Source organism: Coregonus lavaretus, assembly GCF_964263955.1.
Source record: "Coregonus lavaretus genome assembly, chromosome: 34".
Lineage (NCBI taxonomy): Eukaryota > Metazoa > Chordata > Actinopteri > Salmoniformes > Salmonidae > Coregonus > Coregonus lavaretus.
This window is the reverse complement of record NC_140021.1, coordinates 11,037,546-11,056,147: the sequence shown is the minus strand read 5'-3', so window position 1 is coordinate 11,056,147 and position 18,602 is coordinate 11,037,546. Positions and strand designations below refer to the sequence as shown.

Sequence of the window (18,602 nt, the reverse complement as noted above, 5' to 3'; positions counted from 1 at the left end):
ATCTCATCACATAACACATATCAATATCTCAAAGTTTGTTTATCTCATTAAATAGGAACAGAATAAATATTAATTTCTGAATTTCGGTGGCCACGGACCCTCCCACTCTGTCTTAGATAGATGGACATTCAGGCGACTGACTGATGCTTCTCCAGAACCATATTAACATTGTTTTATCACTTCCTTCAGCACTACCGGACACACGCACACACACTTCAGTATAGAAAGAGCATCGTTTCCTGTATCACATCCCTGTCTCATGAGTCTGCTTGGAACAAAGTCAGGATGAAAATGACAGAAAACCCCTGCCCTACATGACACCAATACCACTGGTCTCCAGTTCTCACCATGTGGTACTGTAGTTGTGAACACTGCCCCTGGTGGTAACAGAGTGATACTGCATGCAGGGAAAGCCAATTGAGATCTAGGCCAGGCTAATGGAGGAAGAACGCTTTAGTGTTCACTGATCTGAAAGGATTGGATAGATGCTACCATTTTGCTTTCACCTAGTCATTCCTTTCAGGTTTGTGAACATGGAACTATTACTTAAGTGATAGAAATCCAGGCTCTGTCGTAGCCGGCCGCGGCGACCGGGAGACCCATGGAGCGGCGCACAATTGGCCCAGCGTCATCCAGGGTAGGGGAGGGAATGGCCGGCAGGGATGTAGCTCAGTTGGTAGAGCATGGCGTTTGCAACGCCAGGGTTGTGGGTTCGATTCCCACGGGGGGCCAGTATGAAAAATAAAAATAAATAATGTATGCACTCACTAAACTGTAAGTCGCTCTGGATAAGAGCGTCTGCTAAATGACTAAATAAAAAAATTAAAATAAAAAATCAGGCCATGACAGCCAGGTTCTACCAGAGCAGGGGCTTTAAACACAGACATTAGAGCAGGGGTGTCAAACTCATTCCACAGAGGGCCGAGTGTCTGCAGGTTTTTGGTTTTTCCTTTCAATTAGACAGACCTAGACAACCAGTTGAGGGGAGTTCCTTACCAATTAATGACCTTAATTAATCAATGAAATACAAGGGTGGAGCGAAAACCCGCAGACACTCGGCTCTCCGTGGAATAAGTTTGACACGTGCATTAGAGGAGTGGGGGATGATGATCACATTTTTCATTGAGGAGTTCTCTAGGAGACTGGGGATAGGGGGAGAGCATACTTCGGAGCAGATACTCTCCATTTCCCAACAGACTAATTATTCATCAATGCCCAGGAGTAAACAAGTGAGGACAGCACTATAAAGTTTCCTTCCGTTCCTCCTTCATGTTATTGCATTATTGGCCTGTCTCCATAACAGACGAGTCCTACTACAAGTGCTTGCTGCTAAATTACCTCATACACTTTCCCAATTATTATTTGCTTTAGATGTTTCTTTCTGACTTGTGTTACTAATATTTTAGTGTCAAAGGCTGCAATTCATTTGAGGATGAACTATTGGACATCCACTGTGGATCTATGGGGTTAGATGGCTAGGTTTAAAGAGCTGGAACTGGTAGGCAGACAACAACATCCTAGGGACCACTGGCCAAGTCAAATTTAATTAAAAAGTCAAATAGAATCCACAATAGCCTTTGTCTAAACAAATACAAATGATAGAGTACACTTTAAAGGGGATGTTGGAGCTTTAAAATGGAGATTTCCAATATTAGCTCTTACTTAATAAATGTTTTCTGCTTAAAATGCAAGGAGGATGACTTTCTGTTCTCAACCCCAAAACACAGACGGCGGTGACATATTTACACATTGTCAACCAAATCAAATCTACAGAAGCGACTGACTGATTGCTGTAGTCCGTTTGTGCCATGGTGACACAGCGTATCAGGTGAAAGAGTTGATCAGCAGCGGCTAGCTATAGTAGCTCTTTAAGCGTAAGTGCTATCTGTAAATGTGGACCTCAGAAGCATCGTAACAGAAGCCGAAGAGAAACAAGACAAGAAAAAACAAATTAAAAAAATAAAACAAGGTGCTGAAAATAAGTCTACAAAAATAACGCTTTGTTAATTCTCTGCATTAGTCCCCCCCCCCTTTGGGTTCTACAATTTCTCAGCTTGAACACAATGAATATTTCAATGGTAAATGAAAACATTAAAGCGCTATGTACATGTACTGTCCGCTCCGCTCGGGCATGCTCAGTTCAGCCAGCAGGGGGCGAGGTGGAGCCGGTGGTGGTCTGGGGTCAGGGGGTTCAAGGGGTCAGGGCAGGGTCAGTCCTGGTGCACGGGGAGGATGGGCTGCCTGCAGATGGGGCAGGTGTTGTTTTCAGAGAGCCAGCGGTCGATGCAGTGAATGTGGAACTCGTGGGCGCAGGGCAGGCGGCGCAGCTTGTTCCCTTGGGCGTACTCGTTGATACAGACGCTGCAGGCGCGCCCCGCCTCCCCCTCCAGGCTGGCCTGGCCGTAGGTGCGCGTGGCCAGTATGTCGATCTGCTCTTTGGTCAGGCCGCGAGAGTGTTCCTCGTCCTCCTCGTCGTTGAGCAGGAAGAAGTGGGCCAGCCGCAGGATGGGCAGCGTGCCGTTCTCTACCAGGTTGTTTGTGTCCCTGCTCATCGGCCGACCATCGTCGGGGGTTGGGACTACACCGTCGCCACTCCCGCCTAACCTCCCCTGCCCTCCTTCTACCTCCTCGGCCCCTGCCGCCCCCTCTCTCTCCGTCTCTGCCCCTCCTGCCTGGCCTCCCGCCACAGTTCCACTCTCGTTACCGTGGCTACGGTAGGTCTGTGTGGTGTTGGTGTTAGCATTGGGTCCTGCAGGGTCCTGGTGACCGGGCGTGCCCTCGGTGGTCTCAGAGTCAGCCTCTGTCTCCATGAGGGAGCTGAGCTCTCCGAAGCCAGTCATGATTTGTCTGAGGATGGAGCGCAGGGCAGTGGAGCTGGGTTCCCCCAGGCCCGTCTCACTGATCCTCCTCAGAGGGATCCGGATGGTGCTGACGTAGGTCCGGATCCCGGCCCGCTCCGAGCGGGAGATGGTGCGCCGGAAGCCCCCACTGTCGCTCTCAAAGGTGACAGTGTTCTCGGCGGCGCGGGCGCGGGAACGGGTACGGCTGGCGATGCTGTCCCGGTCCCGGTTCTCTCCCGGTCGGATGCGCCGCACCTGCAGATCCAGCATGATGGTGGGGTGGCGCCGCACCCCTCCTGCACCCCCCGACCCGGCCATATGCGCCTCTCCCTCCTGCTCACCTGCCTCTGGGCCAGGCTCTGTTAGTACAGCCGGCTCTGACACGGCCTCACCGGTCTCCATGGAGACAGAAGCAGTTCCATGGCCGGGCTCGGCAGAGTGGCCATTATTAGAGACACCATTTTCACTCCCACCACTAGGGGACAAGGTAGCCGAGTTAGGGGTGGGGTTTCTCTGAAGAGGGGAGCGGCTACGTCTCCTAGACGACCGGGAGGAAGTCCCACCTCCTGCTGCAGGCCTGCGGATCCGGCCGCGGGATCGAGTCCTGCTGCTGCGCGGCTCACGCCCCACAGACGCCACCTGGGGGCCAGACTGGGGCGGTACACGGGGGCAGTCCTCCTCCTGCCCCTCCCCTGGGGAGGAAGACCCGCTTGGGGGTTGGAGCTGTGGAGGGCTTATTTGATCCTGAAGGGTAGGGGGGGTGATGGGGACTAGGGGTGGTGGAAGGTGGAGGGCTGCTGTACCCCTTAGAGCAGTAGGGGGGAACAGGGGTGTGGTGAGGGGTGCGGGAGTCAGAGGAGGTATGGTGGTACTACTGCGTGTACGGCGGATCTGAGCCCTCCTGCCCAGGGTAGCTCGAGGTGAGGGATAGGGGGAGGGCCGGGCAGGGGTGTAGGGTGAGGGGCGAGTGGAGGGGGTGTAGGGGGCAGTGCGTATGGAGGCTGAGGAGGCTGTGGATGGAGGGGGGACAGGGGACAGCTCTGAGGGGTCGGGGGCATCACTGTGCTCCCCTGGCTCTGGCTGCTCATGGTTGATGTTGATCTCCAAGCTGAAGCGGAACTCTCCGCTGTTGGGGTTGGTGCGGCTGACCGCGCGCCACGTCTGGTTGCCGCTCTGGCCGCTGCGCGTGGCGTTCCCGGTGCGTCGGAAGGTGTTCAGCCACTCCAGCAGTGAGTCGCCGTTAGACGCCTCTGCTCCCGGCTCAGCAGTAGCTATAGAGACAGCGGCTCGTTACTGAACTGAGTCAGTTGTAATTATCTAGTAATACTTCAGTACTTTGATCAATAATAAATAAACTGAACTGAGTGAGTATACAGCAGCAATTAGGCCAGGAACCTTTTGAGACCCATAACAATCTGTGAAGTTTAGGTTATACATAGCTTTAGCATTAATTTCCCACCGTAACCCCTATAAGCCCATAAAACCACTACCACCGCTATAGCTCTTTATCCCTACCTGCCCCTCCCTCGCTCTCCTCCCCCTCACCGCTGCTCCCCTCCTCCTCTCCGGCCTCAGTGTTCTGTGGGTGTGGTTCAGGGCGGGGCTGAGATGACACGCGCTCCTTTGCCCCGTCCAGGCGCTGCCGCAGCTCCTCCGCTGTCACTTCACCTGGGGAACAACATGTCCTTTGTTAGGTCAATATGGAGGGTGTATGATGGAGGGTTATATGCTTGATTGTCGAGGGTTCAGGTTCATTTCAGCCCTTAGTGGCCAACATGAAGCCATATATAAAATGTGATATTGTGTTATTACACATTAATGTGCGTGTGTGTGTGAGGGTAGGCCTTTATTAGGGTGCATTAGCGGGGCTCAGTCTATTGGGTTGGGTTGGGGAAGGGGTGCATGACAACTCGAGGGCTGCAGTCCTGCTGGTTTTTGTTTCTCCATGGCATTAATTAGTGCCACTGATTGGCTAAGGCAGGGATGGGCAACTCCAGTCCTCGGGGGCCGGAGTGGTCACACCTTTCCTCCATCTCCAGAAAACACAGCTGATTAAACTAATTGCATTATAAACTGAAGATCATGATTAGTTGATTATTGGAGTCAGGTAGGCTAGCTGGGGTTGGGGCAAAAGTATGAGACCAATCAGGACCCCCAAGGACTGGAGTTGCCCATCCCTGGGCTAGGGGGACCAGGCACGTGGTTGTCCTAGTACGAATTAGCCTGTGATTTAAAAACAATGAGGAAAACCAGCACACATCGCTGCCCTGGGGGATTGGCGCTATGCAACCCTGCGTTAGGGGTTCTAGTGAGGTCAGGTGTTCTAGGTTCCTCTCACCAGGTGTGCCCAGCAGGTTGCTGTCTCTCATGAGGCGGTACTCTTCCTCGCTCAGCTCGTTGATGAAGTGATAGTACGCCTCCTCCCGTCGAAGACGCTCTGCCTGACGCCGCAGCTCGTCTCGCCCGCCAGCAGGGTCCATCACCATGGAAACCGCTGGTGCACAGAGGGGGTTAGCTGGGGTGTCAGAACATGGAACACCTGGCTGGATCTTACCTGGGCACTGCTATAGTAATACATCCATCATTCAATCATAGGCAGCAGCTGAGTTGAGATCATGGATATTTTGATTCTATACAACTGTGACAAACATGGATTAGGACGAGACGACTTATTAAACCCGTTTGTGGCCCCACCTTTAGCCATGAATCATTTCAAAACAATGCCATCCATTTTGCTGTGGGATGAGACATTGCCAGTAATATTGTGACGTCGGAGCTCCAGTCTGCCCACACTAGTCGTGAATCAACTACATAGTAAATCGCCTACAAAAATCGAACCTTCTGAGTTCCGACAGCTAGCAGGCTAACCTTCTTAGATTCATCAGAAAACCTCCATACAACAGCATCAATGTCACAGCGATAGACATAAATGAATATTGAGTTTGCCGTAAAGGCAGCAACAATCATGCCATTTAGAGCAATATTGCAGACTCTACAAAACATACCATACAGCAGGCCATGTTGAAGAACGCAGGAGAAAGGACCAACAAAACTGACGCCGGTGTCATCCTACTAGCTACCAATCACCGACCCAGGAATGATCATAGCCACGTCGGAGGAGGGACATGACAAAGAATAGTCGGGCTCCATGCAAGTTGACTTTTGTAGAGAAGAGGACAAAGAATCGTCACCTAACGACTGCAACATAATTATATAAACGTCTACAACTAATAAAAATCTCCTTCACAACTATACGCCGGTTTCACATTGCCTTTCAAAGCGGCGAGCTGTCATTTTGAATGCGCAACGCATTTGTTAGTTGTGTCGACAGCTAGCTATCTGCTGGTGAAAGGTTTCGCCAATAAATAAGACATTTATTTTGACAAGCAACACACGAACAGAGTGCATACAATACTCAACCTAAACATAGTTTTTTAGCTCGAGTAAATGGAGATGACAACGAAATGTAGAGGTAGTTTTGTACCTGACACAGCAGCTGTAATATCGACGCGTTTGCTTCCCTCTCCGCTCTGATTACAATGTAGCCAAGATGGGACCAACTGTGCTACACTTCTCACCGTCCGATCAAACACCAGCAGCGTCAGATAAGTTCCTACCCAACGAAACCGCACGACAATAAAAGGTGCCGATTATAACAGCTAATTATTGTGTTTCACTCAATGTATTCATGTTTGTTTAACTGTGAAGAGGACTGTTTTCAATTTGCAACAGGTTATTTTTCACAAATGTATTTTACATAAAACCACGCAGTTGATCATTTTCTCCCAGCAGTCTAAAGGTAAATAGATATACCCCCCAAATAATTATTGGAAAATGGAATAGCAATTAAATGTTTCTTCCCGTTTTTCAATGTCTGTGCGCATATCTTGACTCATCTTTGTGCCTTTATTAGACGCCAGAATTATCTAATTTCGGACATCCAACATCAGATTATGATTAAGGAGTGGAGTAATTGTCATGAAATGTGGAGGGGAAACATTTGAACTGGCTTCAGAAATGCCAGCACCAAAATGTTGATCATAAAACGAGATGTTTGTGTGAATTGTACAATTTGTAGCCCCTTCACATTACAAAGAGTTAAAATACACGTGGTGTGCTATACACATAGCTCCCGTCCATTTCTGTGCATTCTGCAATAACGACATTTTACGACAGTGCCGTGCGTGGTTTTTCTGTTATCTCGAGTGTGATACCGGCTGGAGAAACGCAGTAGCAAGATAATACGAGAGAAAGGGGTAGCTAGTAATAGTGCCCATACCTGGCCCTTCGTCGCCGATAAGAAACCTGCATCTTCTCTGGTACATATAAACCTAGCCGTTAAATGTGGAAACAGGGCTAAGGAGAGAGCGACGCGAGGGAAGGCAACAACAAATTCTAACTGGGGGTGTGAAGTAAGTTGCCTCCCAAGCGGCGCTTTAAAAGGAAGCAGAAGATAATTGACCTAAACAACAGAGAGAATGGACTACGATTTCAAAGTGATGCTGACCGGTGAGCGAGAACGTGTCGAGGATCTGTTTGAATACGAGGGATGCAAAGTGGGAAGAGGCACCTACGGTCATGTATACAAAGCAAAGAGAAAAGATGGGTGAGTTGATAATCAGAGCCAGTATGAAGGCCCTCAGGTCCGCGAGTCTCCCAATAAAACAACTCGGTTTGTCTTGGTTGCTCCTGTTTAAGGCCCCCCCTCAGACAAACACCTATTTGTAACTCGTAGTGCGGTGAAATTTTTAAAGAACCAACTGAATAAACTCAGTACGTCATAACACCTGGAGAACAGGGTCTTGAGCTCCATGACAAAGCTGATTTGAGCACTGACATCAGTGGCCCAGCACTAACAGTCGTGCAATGTGTTCGCTAAAGCCATCAGCTAAGCTTGCCATTGTAGGATGTATTTCAAATCATAGTTTTAAAAGGGCGCCTGTGCTCGCGGATGAAACGGAACATAACGGGGGATGTTGTAACAACATCTTACGTTGGGTATTGCAGCCATTAAGCAAGTTTTGCTCTAAACAGAATAATGAGGATATTTTGGTATCAAATTATGCCGTGTAATTTTTTGCATTTCGAGATATTCTATTTTCGCAGTAATATGAACAAACTGCGTGAAGTAGGCCAGCCTCTGTGTGATAGCATATTACAGACGCAGCCAAGCAAGCCAGAGGCAGGTGCAGTCGCGCGCAGGGGATGTTTGGTTTGGCGGGTTGGAGGTGTCTGGATCTGGAACGGTCTGGCTACACACAACATGATAATAATGGATTTATATAAAGCAGTTTTTCCACTGGGTGCTTAAAGCACTTTACATTGTATTGAGGAAACTCACCTCCTCTACTAATAGAAGGAAAGTGTTTAAAATCTCAATTGGAGGGACATGAAATGTACACAGGTATTCTGCATGGATGAATGAAGAGGCCCCCTTCATATAGATGAGATGGACACAATAATAAAAGTGATCCTTCTATTGACCTCTTCACTCATGTCTTTTCTCCCTCGCGTGCAGTGTGGAATAGAACATGATGCTGTTATCTCATGACCAAGTAAAAGGGTTATTTCTGTTTTTATAGAGGTGATTTACTATGGTCTAATTATTTGAGGCTACAGAATGTTATGATTATGAAGGTCTCTCTCTGCCAATAAGAAGTGAGACAGTGGGTGTTATTTTCCCTACTGTAAAACAACTAGGCTACAGCCTTTTAACCATGGAGCTTATGCAATCACACCAATTCTCAGGCCACTATTTCAAAATGGAGTAAAAGCGCTGTAAAACTTTCAAATAATGTTATTCTATACATAGGCTATTAGACTAATGTATGTAGACCATGCCAATAACCAGTGTCATGCATTTCATAGGCTAAGTAGTCATGTCCAATAAATTATTCAAGATACTGGAATATACCGGTTTTGAGCAATCCCCAAATTAGTTTGTTTTGCTATTATGGTTTAATTACCTTGTGTTTTTAACTTTATTGCATAGGCCTAGTTTTATAAAAATAAGATTTTATTACAATGAACATTTTAGCCCAAACATGTTATAGTGTCAGGGGCTGAGACAAAATCCACTGCAGATGTATCCAAGCATTTAGACCATATCATAGCCATTTCAGCCAGGCAATGTTGTTTATTCCAGTTCTCCCATTGTTTTATAAGTGTATTAACCTCTTCTTGCTCCCTTCCTTAATAAATGATTACCAGTAAAAGTACTGGTTAGGTTTACACTGTACCATAATGGTATTTTATACAGTGGTCATGAAGGAAAAGAGCCCATTTCAGACTGCAGACACCCTGTCCTTCCCCATCTGTCCCAGTCCAGCCCCATCCTAGTCTGGTCTAGTCCAATCCATTCCTCCTGGCCCCATCCTAGTCTGGTCTAGTCCAATCCATTCCTCCTGGCCCCATCCTAGTCTGGTCTAGTCCAATCCATTCCTCCTGGCCCCATCCTAGTCTGGTCTAGTCCAATCCATTCCTCCTGGCCCCACCCTAGTCTGGTCTAGTCCAATCCATTCCTCCTGGCCCCATCCTAGTCTGGTCTAGTCCAATCCATTCCTCCTGGCCCCATCCTAGTCTGGTCTAGTCCAATCCATTCCTCCTGGCCCCATCCTAGTCTGGTCTAGTCCAATCCATTCCTCCTGGCCCCATCCTAGTCTGGTCTAGTCCAATCCATTCCTCCTGGCCCCATCCTAGTCTGGTCTAGTCCAATCCATTCCTCCTGGCCCCATCCTAGTCTGGTCTAGTCCAATCCATTCCTCCTGGCCCCATCCTAGTCTGGTCTAGTCCAATCCATTCCTCCTGGCCCCATCCTAGTCTGGTCTAGTCCAATCCATTCCTCCTGGCCCCATCCTAGTCTGGTCTAGTCCAATCCATTCCTCCTGGCCCCATCCTAGTCTGGTCTAGTCCAATCCATTCCTCCTGGCCCCATCCTAGTTTGGTGGTCTACTACATTCCTGGCCCCATCATAGTCTGGTGGTCTAGTCCATTCATCCTGGCCCCATCCTAGTCTGGTGGTCTACTCCATTCCTCCTGGCCCCATCCTAGTCTTGTGGTCTAGTCCATTCAACCTGGTCCCATCCTAGTCTGGTGGTCTAGTCCATTCCTGATCCCATCCTATTCTGGTGGTCTAGTCCGTTCCTGACCCCATGCTAGTCCAACCCCATCCAATCCAGTCCAACCTCATGAGGTGGAGTCCAGATCATCCATGTCTGGTTTAATCTAGTCCAGCCCAGATCCTTGACTGTGACTGGACTTTGTTATTGAACCTCAACCCTCAGGACACAAATCAGACCCACCAAGCAGCGGGTCCAAAACATGGCCAGACTCACTGGCGGCTGTAACCGTGTTTTAACCAGCCCTAAGTGTTCAAAGATGTTTGTGTTTATTGTAGGAGGCTGCTGTTTACGAGCCTCTCATATCCTAATTTGTTCTCCTTGAGTTGAACATGGCCCGAGGAGGCACAAAGAGCGGTTTATGAGATTATTTGGGCCGGGTGGAGGGGGGGAGTTTGTACTAGTGAGGGACTAACCCAGCGTTTGTGTGTCCCTCGCCAGCTGCCGTAGTCTGTTTCCCCTCTACTGTATTGGGTATGGGGGTGAGCTTGATTATATTACATCAATCTGGAGGTAATTTAAGCATCTTGCCCTCCTCTCACAGCCACTCCTGTACCACCAGCTGCCAGCTGGCCTCCTTCATGTCTCAGTGTAGCAAGGCCCCATGGTAACTGTAGTGAACTTGGGTTGATGCTGTATCTTTTTCTTTGTCTTCAGGAAGGATGATAAGGACTACGCCCTCAAGCAGATTGAAGGCACTGGCATCTCCATGTCCGCCTGCAGAGAGATTGCAGTAAGTGTGTTGTTTAGTTCAAGAGCAGACATCCCATAATGTGTGTGTGAATGAATGTTTCTTCTTCTAGCTACTGCGGGAGCTGAAGCATCCTAATGTGATCTCACTGCAGAAGGTGTTCCTGTCACACGCAGACCGCAAAGTCTGGCTGCTCTTTGACTACGCCGAGCATGACCTCTGGGTAATACACACACACAGGGTTGGGGAGTAACGGATTAAAAAGAAACAAAGTGTAATCAGTTACGTTACCAGCAAAACTATAGTAATCAGATTACAGATACTTTTGAAAAACTAGATGATTACTTCTAGGATAACTTTTAAAATGTTTGCCAAAAAAAACATTATGTTTCTGTTTTATCAATGACATTTAAATCAGCATTAAAAAAAGGCGCAAATTTAAGGTTGTTCTGCCTGAGCGAGTCTGACCACTATGATGATACACCAAATGCACTTGATGGATTGTGTTAAAAGAGCAGGAATAGGCTTTTGTAGGCTACAGTCCAAGCTGCGACTGCTGTCGACATCCAAAGATTATTCAACTTGAATATACGTTTGGAGGTAAGGACAACAGCGGTGTAGCCTACGGGTGATACAGATATCACTAGGGTTGATATCTACATAGCGCATTGATGTGAATCATACAGCTGCTCTCTCATTTAGCTATTTGCCCTTATAGATTGTGGATGGCTATTCACAAATGTATATGTGTATTTTAACCCAAGAATGGTTGAACTGAAGTAGTTTAAGCTGTCTATCAATCTGTTTTTGCGACCAGTGAACAGCCAGTGAAAATGTGCTCTTGCAACAGTTGCATAGTGCGGATCCAACCTATGGAATATAAGTTTGATGGAGTTCCTCCACTCTAAACTCCTCCTTGGTCTTGTGCTCCATACTGTCACAAACTAGTTTAATTTAAGAAGAATACAAGTGGGGCTTTTATTGCTCAATCTAATTTGTGTTGATAAAAAAAAAAAAAAAATCCATAGGCGTAACGGACACATGCTCAAACTCGCGCATTTTTGATAGACTTAAATCGCTGCAAATTATTGAAATATCAAAGTGTCACCAACAAAAAGCGTAAACAATAGGCCTATAGCAGATGCAGCATATGGCATACATCAGTAGTGTTCAAAGCATGCCATTCCATGAGAGCAGCATTTTTTTTACAACTGGAAGCAATGAGCCCAATCAGTCCTCCATGACAACAAAATCATAAACAACAGAGTAGGCTAATAAGTCATTCGTTTTTGGGTTATGCTCAGGTAAAACAATTTGGCTAATCTATACTTCCATAATTCTAAATCCTATTCTTGAAGATTGAGGGTTATTACATTATTTGGAATGACTGGAAATCTGACAGACTTAGTTTTTTAATGTAAAGATGAATCCTAATCATATTATCTGTAGTAGAAAGCAATGGGTTAGAAGAAGCCTACATAACAAACCCATAAAGTAAAATGCAACATCCATTTATGGCCAGCTATGTAAACTGTAACATTGATTTATCCTGCAATAGATGTCATTCAATTGGTAATATTCATTTTTGTCTTCTTCTAAAAGTAACTGAAAGTAATCAGATTACGTTGCTGAGTTCGGGTAATCCAAAAGTTAAGTTACTGATTACAATTTTGGACAGGTAACTAGTAACTGGAATGGATTACATTTAGAAAGTAACCTACCCTACACACACACCACGCAGACCCAATCATTTTCATGAACACTCACAGATTTATATCTGATGCATCCATCCACCCTCTAAACACACACACATACAAGTACACATTTCTTTTTACATTTACACACTTTTATAAACATTCAAATATTTTACCTCCACACTTCTTTAAATCCAGGGACGCAGACAGCACACACTAATGATGCCCCCTCTCTCCACAGCACATCATAAAGTTCCACAGGGCGTCCAAGGCTAACAAGAAGCCCCTGCAGCTGCCCAGGGGTATGGTCAAGTCCCTGCTCTACCAGATCCTGGACGGCATCCATTACCTACACGCTAACTGGGTCCTACACAGAGACCTGGTGAGGGAGGGGGGGAGAGGGTAGGGAGGGAAGGAGAGAGTGCATCCATTTCCTGCACGCCAACTTGGTCCTACACAGAGACCTGGCCCTTTTCTCAATTGGATTTGCTCAACTCCTCCGCCTTCTCTCGCCTCCTTTTGAAAAGGTAAAAGGTAATCGAGGAGAGGCGCTGAGGGGAGGGAACGTGAACGAAAATGTGCTTATATGAAATTAGATTCTCCTCTCTATTCGTGCGTCATCAGGCAAATTACGTTTACAGGGGTGGAATCCCAAAATATATGTAACGTGATAAAACAAATGTAGCTAGTTCTGCAAGACATTTTCTAGATAAAAGGATAAGTAGCATATCATTTTAAAATGTTTGCATGCTTTTCTCCTCAGAGTAAGCAACAAGGGGGTGTGGCAGATATCAAAAGTATTCTGTGAAGGACTCAGGTAGGATACACATGACCATCCTCGATGAAAGGAGGCTATCGAGGAGGGGAGGACACTCTTCCGTTTGCCTACTAACAAATTGACACTCCTCGACCATTTATCGGTTTCCGGGTCACGGAGGAGAGCGGACGGAGGACAGACTTTTGCCCAAATGAGAAAAGGCCTTTGTATGAGAAGGAGAGGAGGGGGGGAGAGAGAAAGAAGAGGGGGCAATGGGGGGAGAGTGGGCATCCATTACCTGCACGCCAACTGGGTCCTACACATAGACCTGGTGAGAGAGAGGGGGGGGGGGGGGTGAGGAAGGAAGAAGAGGGGAGGAGAGAGCAGTGGGGAGGACGGGGAGAGGAAAAGAGGGATGCAGGAAATGGTACAGTGGCTTAGCACTGTGTGGTTGGGTACCCTGGTGGAGGAAATGGAGGTGCCTGGCCTGCTTCTCTCCTGGAAGTAATGTTCATTGTTACGCCACCAGAGGGCAGCATTGACACTACCTGGACCATTCAAATGTGATTCAGCATTAAGGGGCCAAACTAATCTTAATTCCTCTCGGTTAATATGTATCAGTGTGGGTATTAGGATAATGGACGAAAATATTTGGGTGATATTAACTGTTAATATGTTTTTCCCCCAGAAACCTGCCAACATCCTAGTGATGGGGGAGGGGCCAGAGAGGGGTCGAGTAAAGATCGGTACGACAGAGTGTTTTTTCTCAGCATAAGGTTTTGTCAGTACATAGAATGGCTATAGTTAATTCACTGGTCATTACACATTATTTGAACATTATACTACATTATCATATTATTATGTTGCTTATTTATTTATTGTGTCTTGCTCTACAGCGGACATGGGCTTTGCCCGCCTCTTTAACTCACCACTGAAGCCTTTAGCAGATCTGGACCCTGTGGTGGTCACCTTCTGGTACAGGGCACCAGAGCTGCTGCTGGGGGCCAGGCACTACACCAAAGCCATCGGTGAGAACAGCCACAGGGTGTGTGTGTGTACTGTGTACCAAGAGCTGAAGTTCTGAGCTATCCTTCCACCATCCTAGGATAAATACTGTTGTGTGTGTGTGTGCATGTTTGTGCGAGCATGTTCAAGTGGGTGGCTGTGCATGGGCGTGGTTTAGAACACAGTGTGATATCCAGGGCTCTATGCTGACATTTTTTACAAGGAGCACATGCTCCTAAGTTGATAAATGTAGGAGCACATTAAGAAATGTAGGTGCACAATGACAAATATTAGAGGTATTGATAATTTGCCAGCAATTACTAAATATAAAAATTAGTGGCACTGGTGGCCCAAATATTTAGGAGCATATGCGACCAAAATGGTAGCACTGTTGAGCCCTGATATCTCTAATCCTCCCTGTGCATCTGTCAGACATCTGGGCGATTGGCTGCATCTTTGCCGAGCTGTTGACGTCTGAGCCCATCTTCCACTGTCGCCAAGAGGACATCAAGACCAGTAACCCCTACCACCACGACCAGCTGGACCGCATCTTCAACGTCATGGGCTTCCCCGCTGGTGAGAGAGCTGGGCTGGGGCTGGGGCTGGGGCTGTGGCTGGGACTGGCCTCCTATAGAACCACCACACATAGGCCACGAAACCACCATGTAGAGGCCAAGAATACTTCAAAACTGGCTCTGGATATAGAGGGTTGCCCGTGAGTGCTGGGTACTCTCATAACTTATCAGGACACGCCTATGTGCATTGAAATGGTTGCTCGTATGTGTTAAATTATTCACCTTGTTCCAACCGAATACCCATACGTGCGTTCTAAATAGTTGGCTTTTTGGGTATGCAAAAATATAACGTTTTATAGTATAGTAATGCTTTAAATGGCAGGATTTCATATTAATTTAGGCTTTTCATCAAGTAGAATTCGCTGCACACTATTGAGGAAGAGCATCGTCTTTTCATACTCGCATCTTTTTCACACTCTGATAATCAGAATAGGGGATGCGCTCTACCAAAATGAACGAATGGCTGGGAACAAGCACGATTGCGCATTAGATGACGACTTCTCAGCATGGATCAACCTAGTATGTTGATATTTGTTACTTGCTGCATACGTTTTTACTAAACAGTATGTTCTAAATAGTATGTAGACTTATTAGTACACAATATGTACTTTTAGTAAGTAGGAGGCAAGACAGATTTCGGACATGTGTAATTGAACCTGCCTGGCAAATAGTGATATATAATACTGAATGACGAGTGTACTTAAACCATGACTAGGCACAGTTCTATTCTGGCCTGGCTTGTATGAGCCCAAAGCAATCTATCTGTCCTGTACAAGCACTAACTGACAGTCTGATGATGTAATCCTCAGAGAAGGACTGGGAAGACATAAAGAAGATGCCAGAGCACTCCACTCTGATGAAAGACTTCAGAAGGAACACGTGAGTGGCTTTTTGTCTGCCTGCATGCTTCCTGCCAGCTCTGAACAAGATCATTTTTAGGATTTTAATATTGGATTCGTCTTCCCATCCACTAGAAATAACATGTTGTATCACAGGTATACAAACTGAAATAACATGTTGTATCACAGGTATACAAACTGCAGCCTTATAAAATACATGGAGAAGCACAAAGTCAAACCAGACAGCAAAGCATTCCATTTGGTGAGTTGAAATTAGTTTTCTCAGTCTAATGTTGCCTGAACGTTGTTGTTGTTACATAGCATTGTTCAGTCTGACGTTGTATGAAAGTTCAGTGTTTTACTCGTGGTGTGTCTAACGTTGTGTGAACGTTGTGTGTAGCTCCAGAAGCTGCTGACCATGGACCCGATCCGCAGGATCACATCTGAGCAGGCCATGCAGGACCCTTACTTCCTGGAGGAACCACTGCCTACCTCAGAGTGAGTCAGGACCCTAATACAACTTTAGAACACATTTATTACTACATGTATTACAACATTATAACACTTACTACATGTAGTACAACATTTATAACACATGTATAACTATGCTGGAAAAAAAATATAAACGCAACATGTAAAGTGTTGGTCCCATGTTTCATGAGCTGATCCCAGAACATTTTCATATGCACAAAAAGCTTAATTCTCTCAAATTTGGTGCACAAATGTGTTTAAATCTTTGTTAGTGAGCATTTCGCCTTTGCCAAGATAATCCATCCACCTGACAGGTGTGGCATATCAGGAAGCGGATTAAACAGCATGATCATTACACAGGTGCACCTTGTGCTGGGGACAATAAACGGCCACTCTAAAATGTGCAGTTTTGTCACACAGCACAATGCCACAGATGTCTCAAGTTTTGAGGGAGCGTGCAATTGGCGTTCTGACTGCAGGTATGTCCACCAGAGCTGTTGCCAGAGAATTGAATGTTCATTTCTCTACCATAAGCCGCCTCTAAAGTCCAACCGGCCTCATAACCGCAGACCATGTGTAACCACGCCAGCCCAGGACCTCCACATCCGGCTTCTTCACCTGCGGGGTCGTCTTGAGACCAGCCGCCCTGACAGTTGATGAAACTGAGGAGTATTTCTGTCAGCAATAAAGCCCTTTTGTGTGGAAAAACTATTTCTGGCAACGCCCCTGCCCAGTCATGTATATTTTTGTTCAGTATATATTAAAACGACTAACACATGTATTACTACATTACAACATAATACATGTATTACTATATTAAAACAACTAATGCATTATTACTGCATGTATTACAACAAAGCACATGACTACATATATCACATTATTACTACATGTCTAGAGTGATGTGGGGGTATAGCCTGTAAGATAAGTGGTGTGCTTGTGTCAGTGTGTTTGCAGGCTGCCAGATACCATACCCCAAGAGGGAGTTCCTGACAGAGGAGGAGCCAGAGGACAAGGCAGAGAAAGTCAGAAATGTGTGTGCCTCATATCTTTACATTTGGGTCAAAATATATAGGATTACATTTAAGTGTGTTTTTGCGTGCGTTTGTTTGTGTGTGTTTAGTCAACTATAGAGTAAAGGTTTAAAGGGGACATTTTGAGTGTATTTGATGAAGGCTTGGGTGTTGTTGTTTAATATTCCAGAAGAACCAGCAGCAGGGGAACAACCACACCAATGGGGCGGGGCACACCGGTAACCCTGACAACAGCCACGCCCAGGGCCCGCCCCTAAAGAAGGTGCGAGTGGTTCCGCCCGTCACTACCTCAAGTGGCCTCATTATGACCTCAGACTACCAGGTAGGGTAGTCTCACACACACACATGCACAATTGCACACATACATACCTACATACATACATACAAAGCAGTTACTATATAGCATAGCAATACCATATTGATAGCATGATTTTGCTGTAAATAAAGAGTCTGATTAGTTACCTCATCTCTGTATCTCTCGCTCAGCGCTCCAATCCGCATGCTGCCTACCAGAACCCCGGACCAAGCACATCACTGCCCCAAAGCAGCATCGGATACTCCTCTACCTCCCAGCAGCCCCCACAGTACTCACACCAGACCCACCGTTACTGACCCCGACCCAGCCCTCGCCAGGCCCACTAGGGGGAATGTACTGAGGGAGGTGGGTGTGTCCATGGCAATAGCCTCCCCTTCCCCACCGGTCCACCCTCACTGCAGCAGTCCGTTAGCCCAGTATGAAATACAATGAGCCCATCCTGAAAATAACACGGCAGAACATGACTTCAACCATGAGCAACACATAGACTAAACCGCAAAACTAGAGGAAGATAAAGATGGAGGAGAACATATGCTGTTAGTTTCCTTTGTTCCTCTCATGGTCGCTGTGTCTGACCATTCAAAAGTTAACCTTCAGAACTGGTACTGAACAAAAGCCACAACAAGACAAGCAAACAGAAGATGGCTTCATTTTAAGTAAAGGCCACCCAGGGTCTTACCCTCCTCTCCTCACCTCACCACCTCCAACAAAGCTCTCCCCCTTTCCAGCCGGATCCCCTCTTCCCGTTGAAGCTTCGATGAGACTAAAGCTGCTATGTGACTGCCAGCATCGACAGAGTACATTTCCCTCTGTCCTCATGTCTGTCTACGTCTGTCTGTCCGCCCTTCCGAGGGCGTCTTCGCTGGGGACTGAACTGAGCTGCTGACAGGAGCATGCTGGGAGATTGTGGGCCCCATCCACAGCTCTTGTTGAGGGCGTTATTGAGACAAAAACAAACAAAAAACAACAAAATAATAAGAAAAAAAACTTGATATTAGTAGTTTATAATTGAATGAGTTTTCCTTGGTTTTGTTTTCACTGACTGTATAAAAAACAAAGTGGCGAAGCAGCTTCCATTGGGCTGAGAGAGAGCAGCCGTTTTTATCGCTGTGGGCAAAACCTTAGAACTTCATAATGACAAAACCAACCAATCGTGTGGAGGACAGCATATGGAACATGCATTGTACTGTATTGTATTTAAATATTTTACATGAAGCAAGTATCCTGACAATAAAAAGTGAAAACGTTAACATTGGAGTTGG

General features: G+C 46.5%; 2 protein-coding genes across 4 annotated transcripts; one reads left to right on the top strand and one right to left on the bottom strand.

Moving 5' to 3' along the window:
- rnf6 (ring finger protein (C3H2C3 type) 6) lies at positions 1 to 6,372 on the bottom strand. 2 transcript variants are annotated; one of them, XM_084151909.1, is made up of 4 exons: positions 6,325 to 6,372; positions 5,179 to 5,334; positions 4,356 to 4,508; positions 1 to 4,111 (listed from the first exon to the last, which is right to left on the bottom strand). In XM_084151909.1, exons 2-4 carry the CDS (start codon positions 5,324 to 5,326, stop codon positions 2,211 to 2,213), a joined length of 2,202 nt encoding a protein of 733 aa, XP_084008035.1. In that variant the 5' UTR covers positions 5,327 to 5,334; positions 6,325 to 6,372; the 3' UTR covers positions 1 to 2,210. The 2 variants fall into 2 exon arrangements, with proteins under 2 accessions (XP_084008035.1, XP_084008036.1); XM_084151910.1 differs by having other exon boundaries at positions 4,386 to 4,508; positions 6,325 to 6,366.
- Positions 6,373 to 7,014: 642 nt separating this feature from the next.
- On the top strand, positions 7,015 to 18,590 carry cdk8 (cyclin dependent kinase 8). Of its 2 annotated transcripts, none has more exons than XM_084151908.1 (13): positions 7,015 to 7,446; positions 10,616 to 10,691; positions 10,762 to 10,872; positions 12,585 to 12,725; positions 13,789 to 13,846; positions 13,997 to 14,128; positions 14,538 to 14,681; positions 15,490 to 15,559; positions 15,709 to 15,781; positions 15,920 to 16,017; positions 16,937 to 17,024; positions 17,194 to 17,286; positions 17,511 to 18,590. In XM_084151908.1, the coding sequence occupies exons 1-13, from the start codon at positions 7,319 to 7,321 to the stop codon at positions 17,634 to 17,636; spliced, it is 1,338 nt and encodes a 445-aa protein (XP_084008034.1). In that variant the 5' UTR covers positions 7,015 to 7,318; the 3' UTR covers positions 17,637 to 18,590. The 2 variants fall into 2 exon arrangements, with proteins under 2 accessions (XP_084008034.1, XP_084008033.1); XM_084151907.1 differs by having other exon boundaries at positions 17,194 to 17,346.
- Positions 18,591 to 18,602: the final 12 nt, after the last annotated feature.

Coding starts and splice junctions, on each gene's coding strand:
- rnf6 (XM_084151909.1), bottom strand. CDS start 5,326: ATGGTGATGGACCCTGCTGGCGGGCGAGACGAGCTGCGGCGTCAGGCA. Junction 4,509..5,178: donor CAACCTGCTGGGCACACCTG/GTGAGAGGAACC, acceptor GTTGTTCCCCAG/GTGAAGTGACAGCGGAGGAG. Junction 4,112..4,355: donor GGAGAGCGAGGGAGGGGCAG/GTAGGGATAAAG, acceptor CTGTCTCTATAG/CTACTGCTGAGCCGGGAGCA.
- cdk8 (XM_084151907.1), top strand. CDS start 7,319: ATGGACTACGATTTCAAAGTGATGCTGACCGGTGAGCGAGAACGTGTC. Junction 13,847..13,996: donor GAGGGGTCGAGTAAAGATCG/GTACGACAGAGT, acceptor CTTGCTCTACAG/CGGACATGGGCTTTGCCCGC. Junction 14,682..15,489: donor CGTCATGGGCTTCCCCGCTG/GTGAGAGAGCTG, acceptor TGTAATCCTCAG/AGAAGGACTGGGAAGACATA.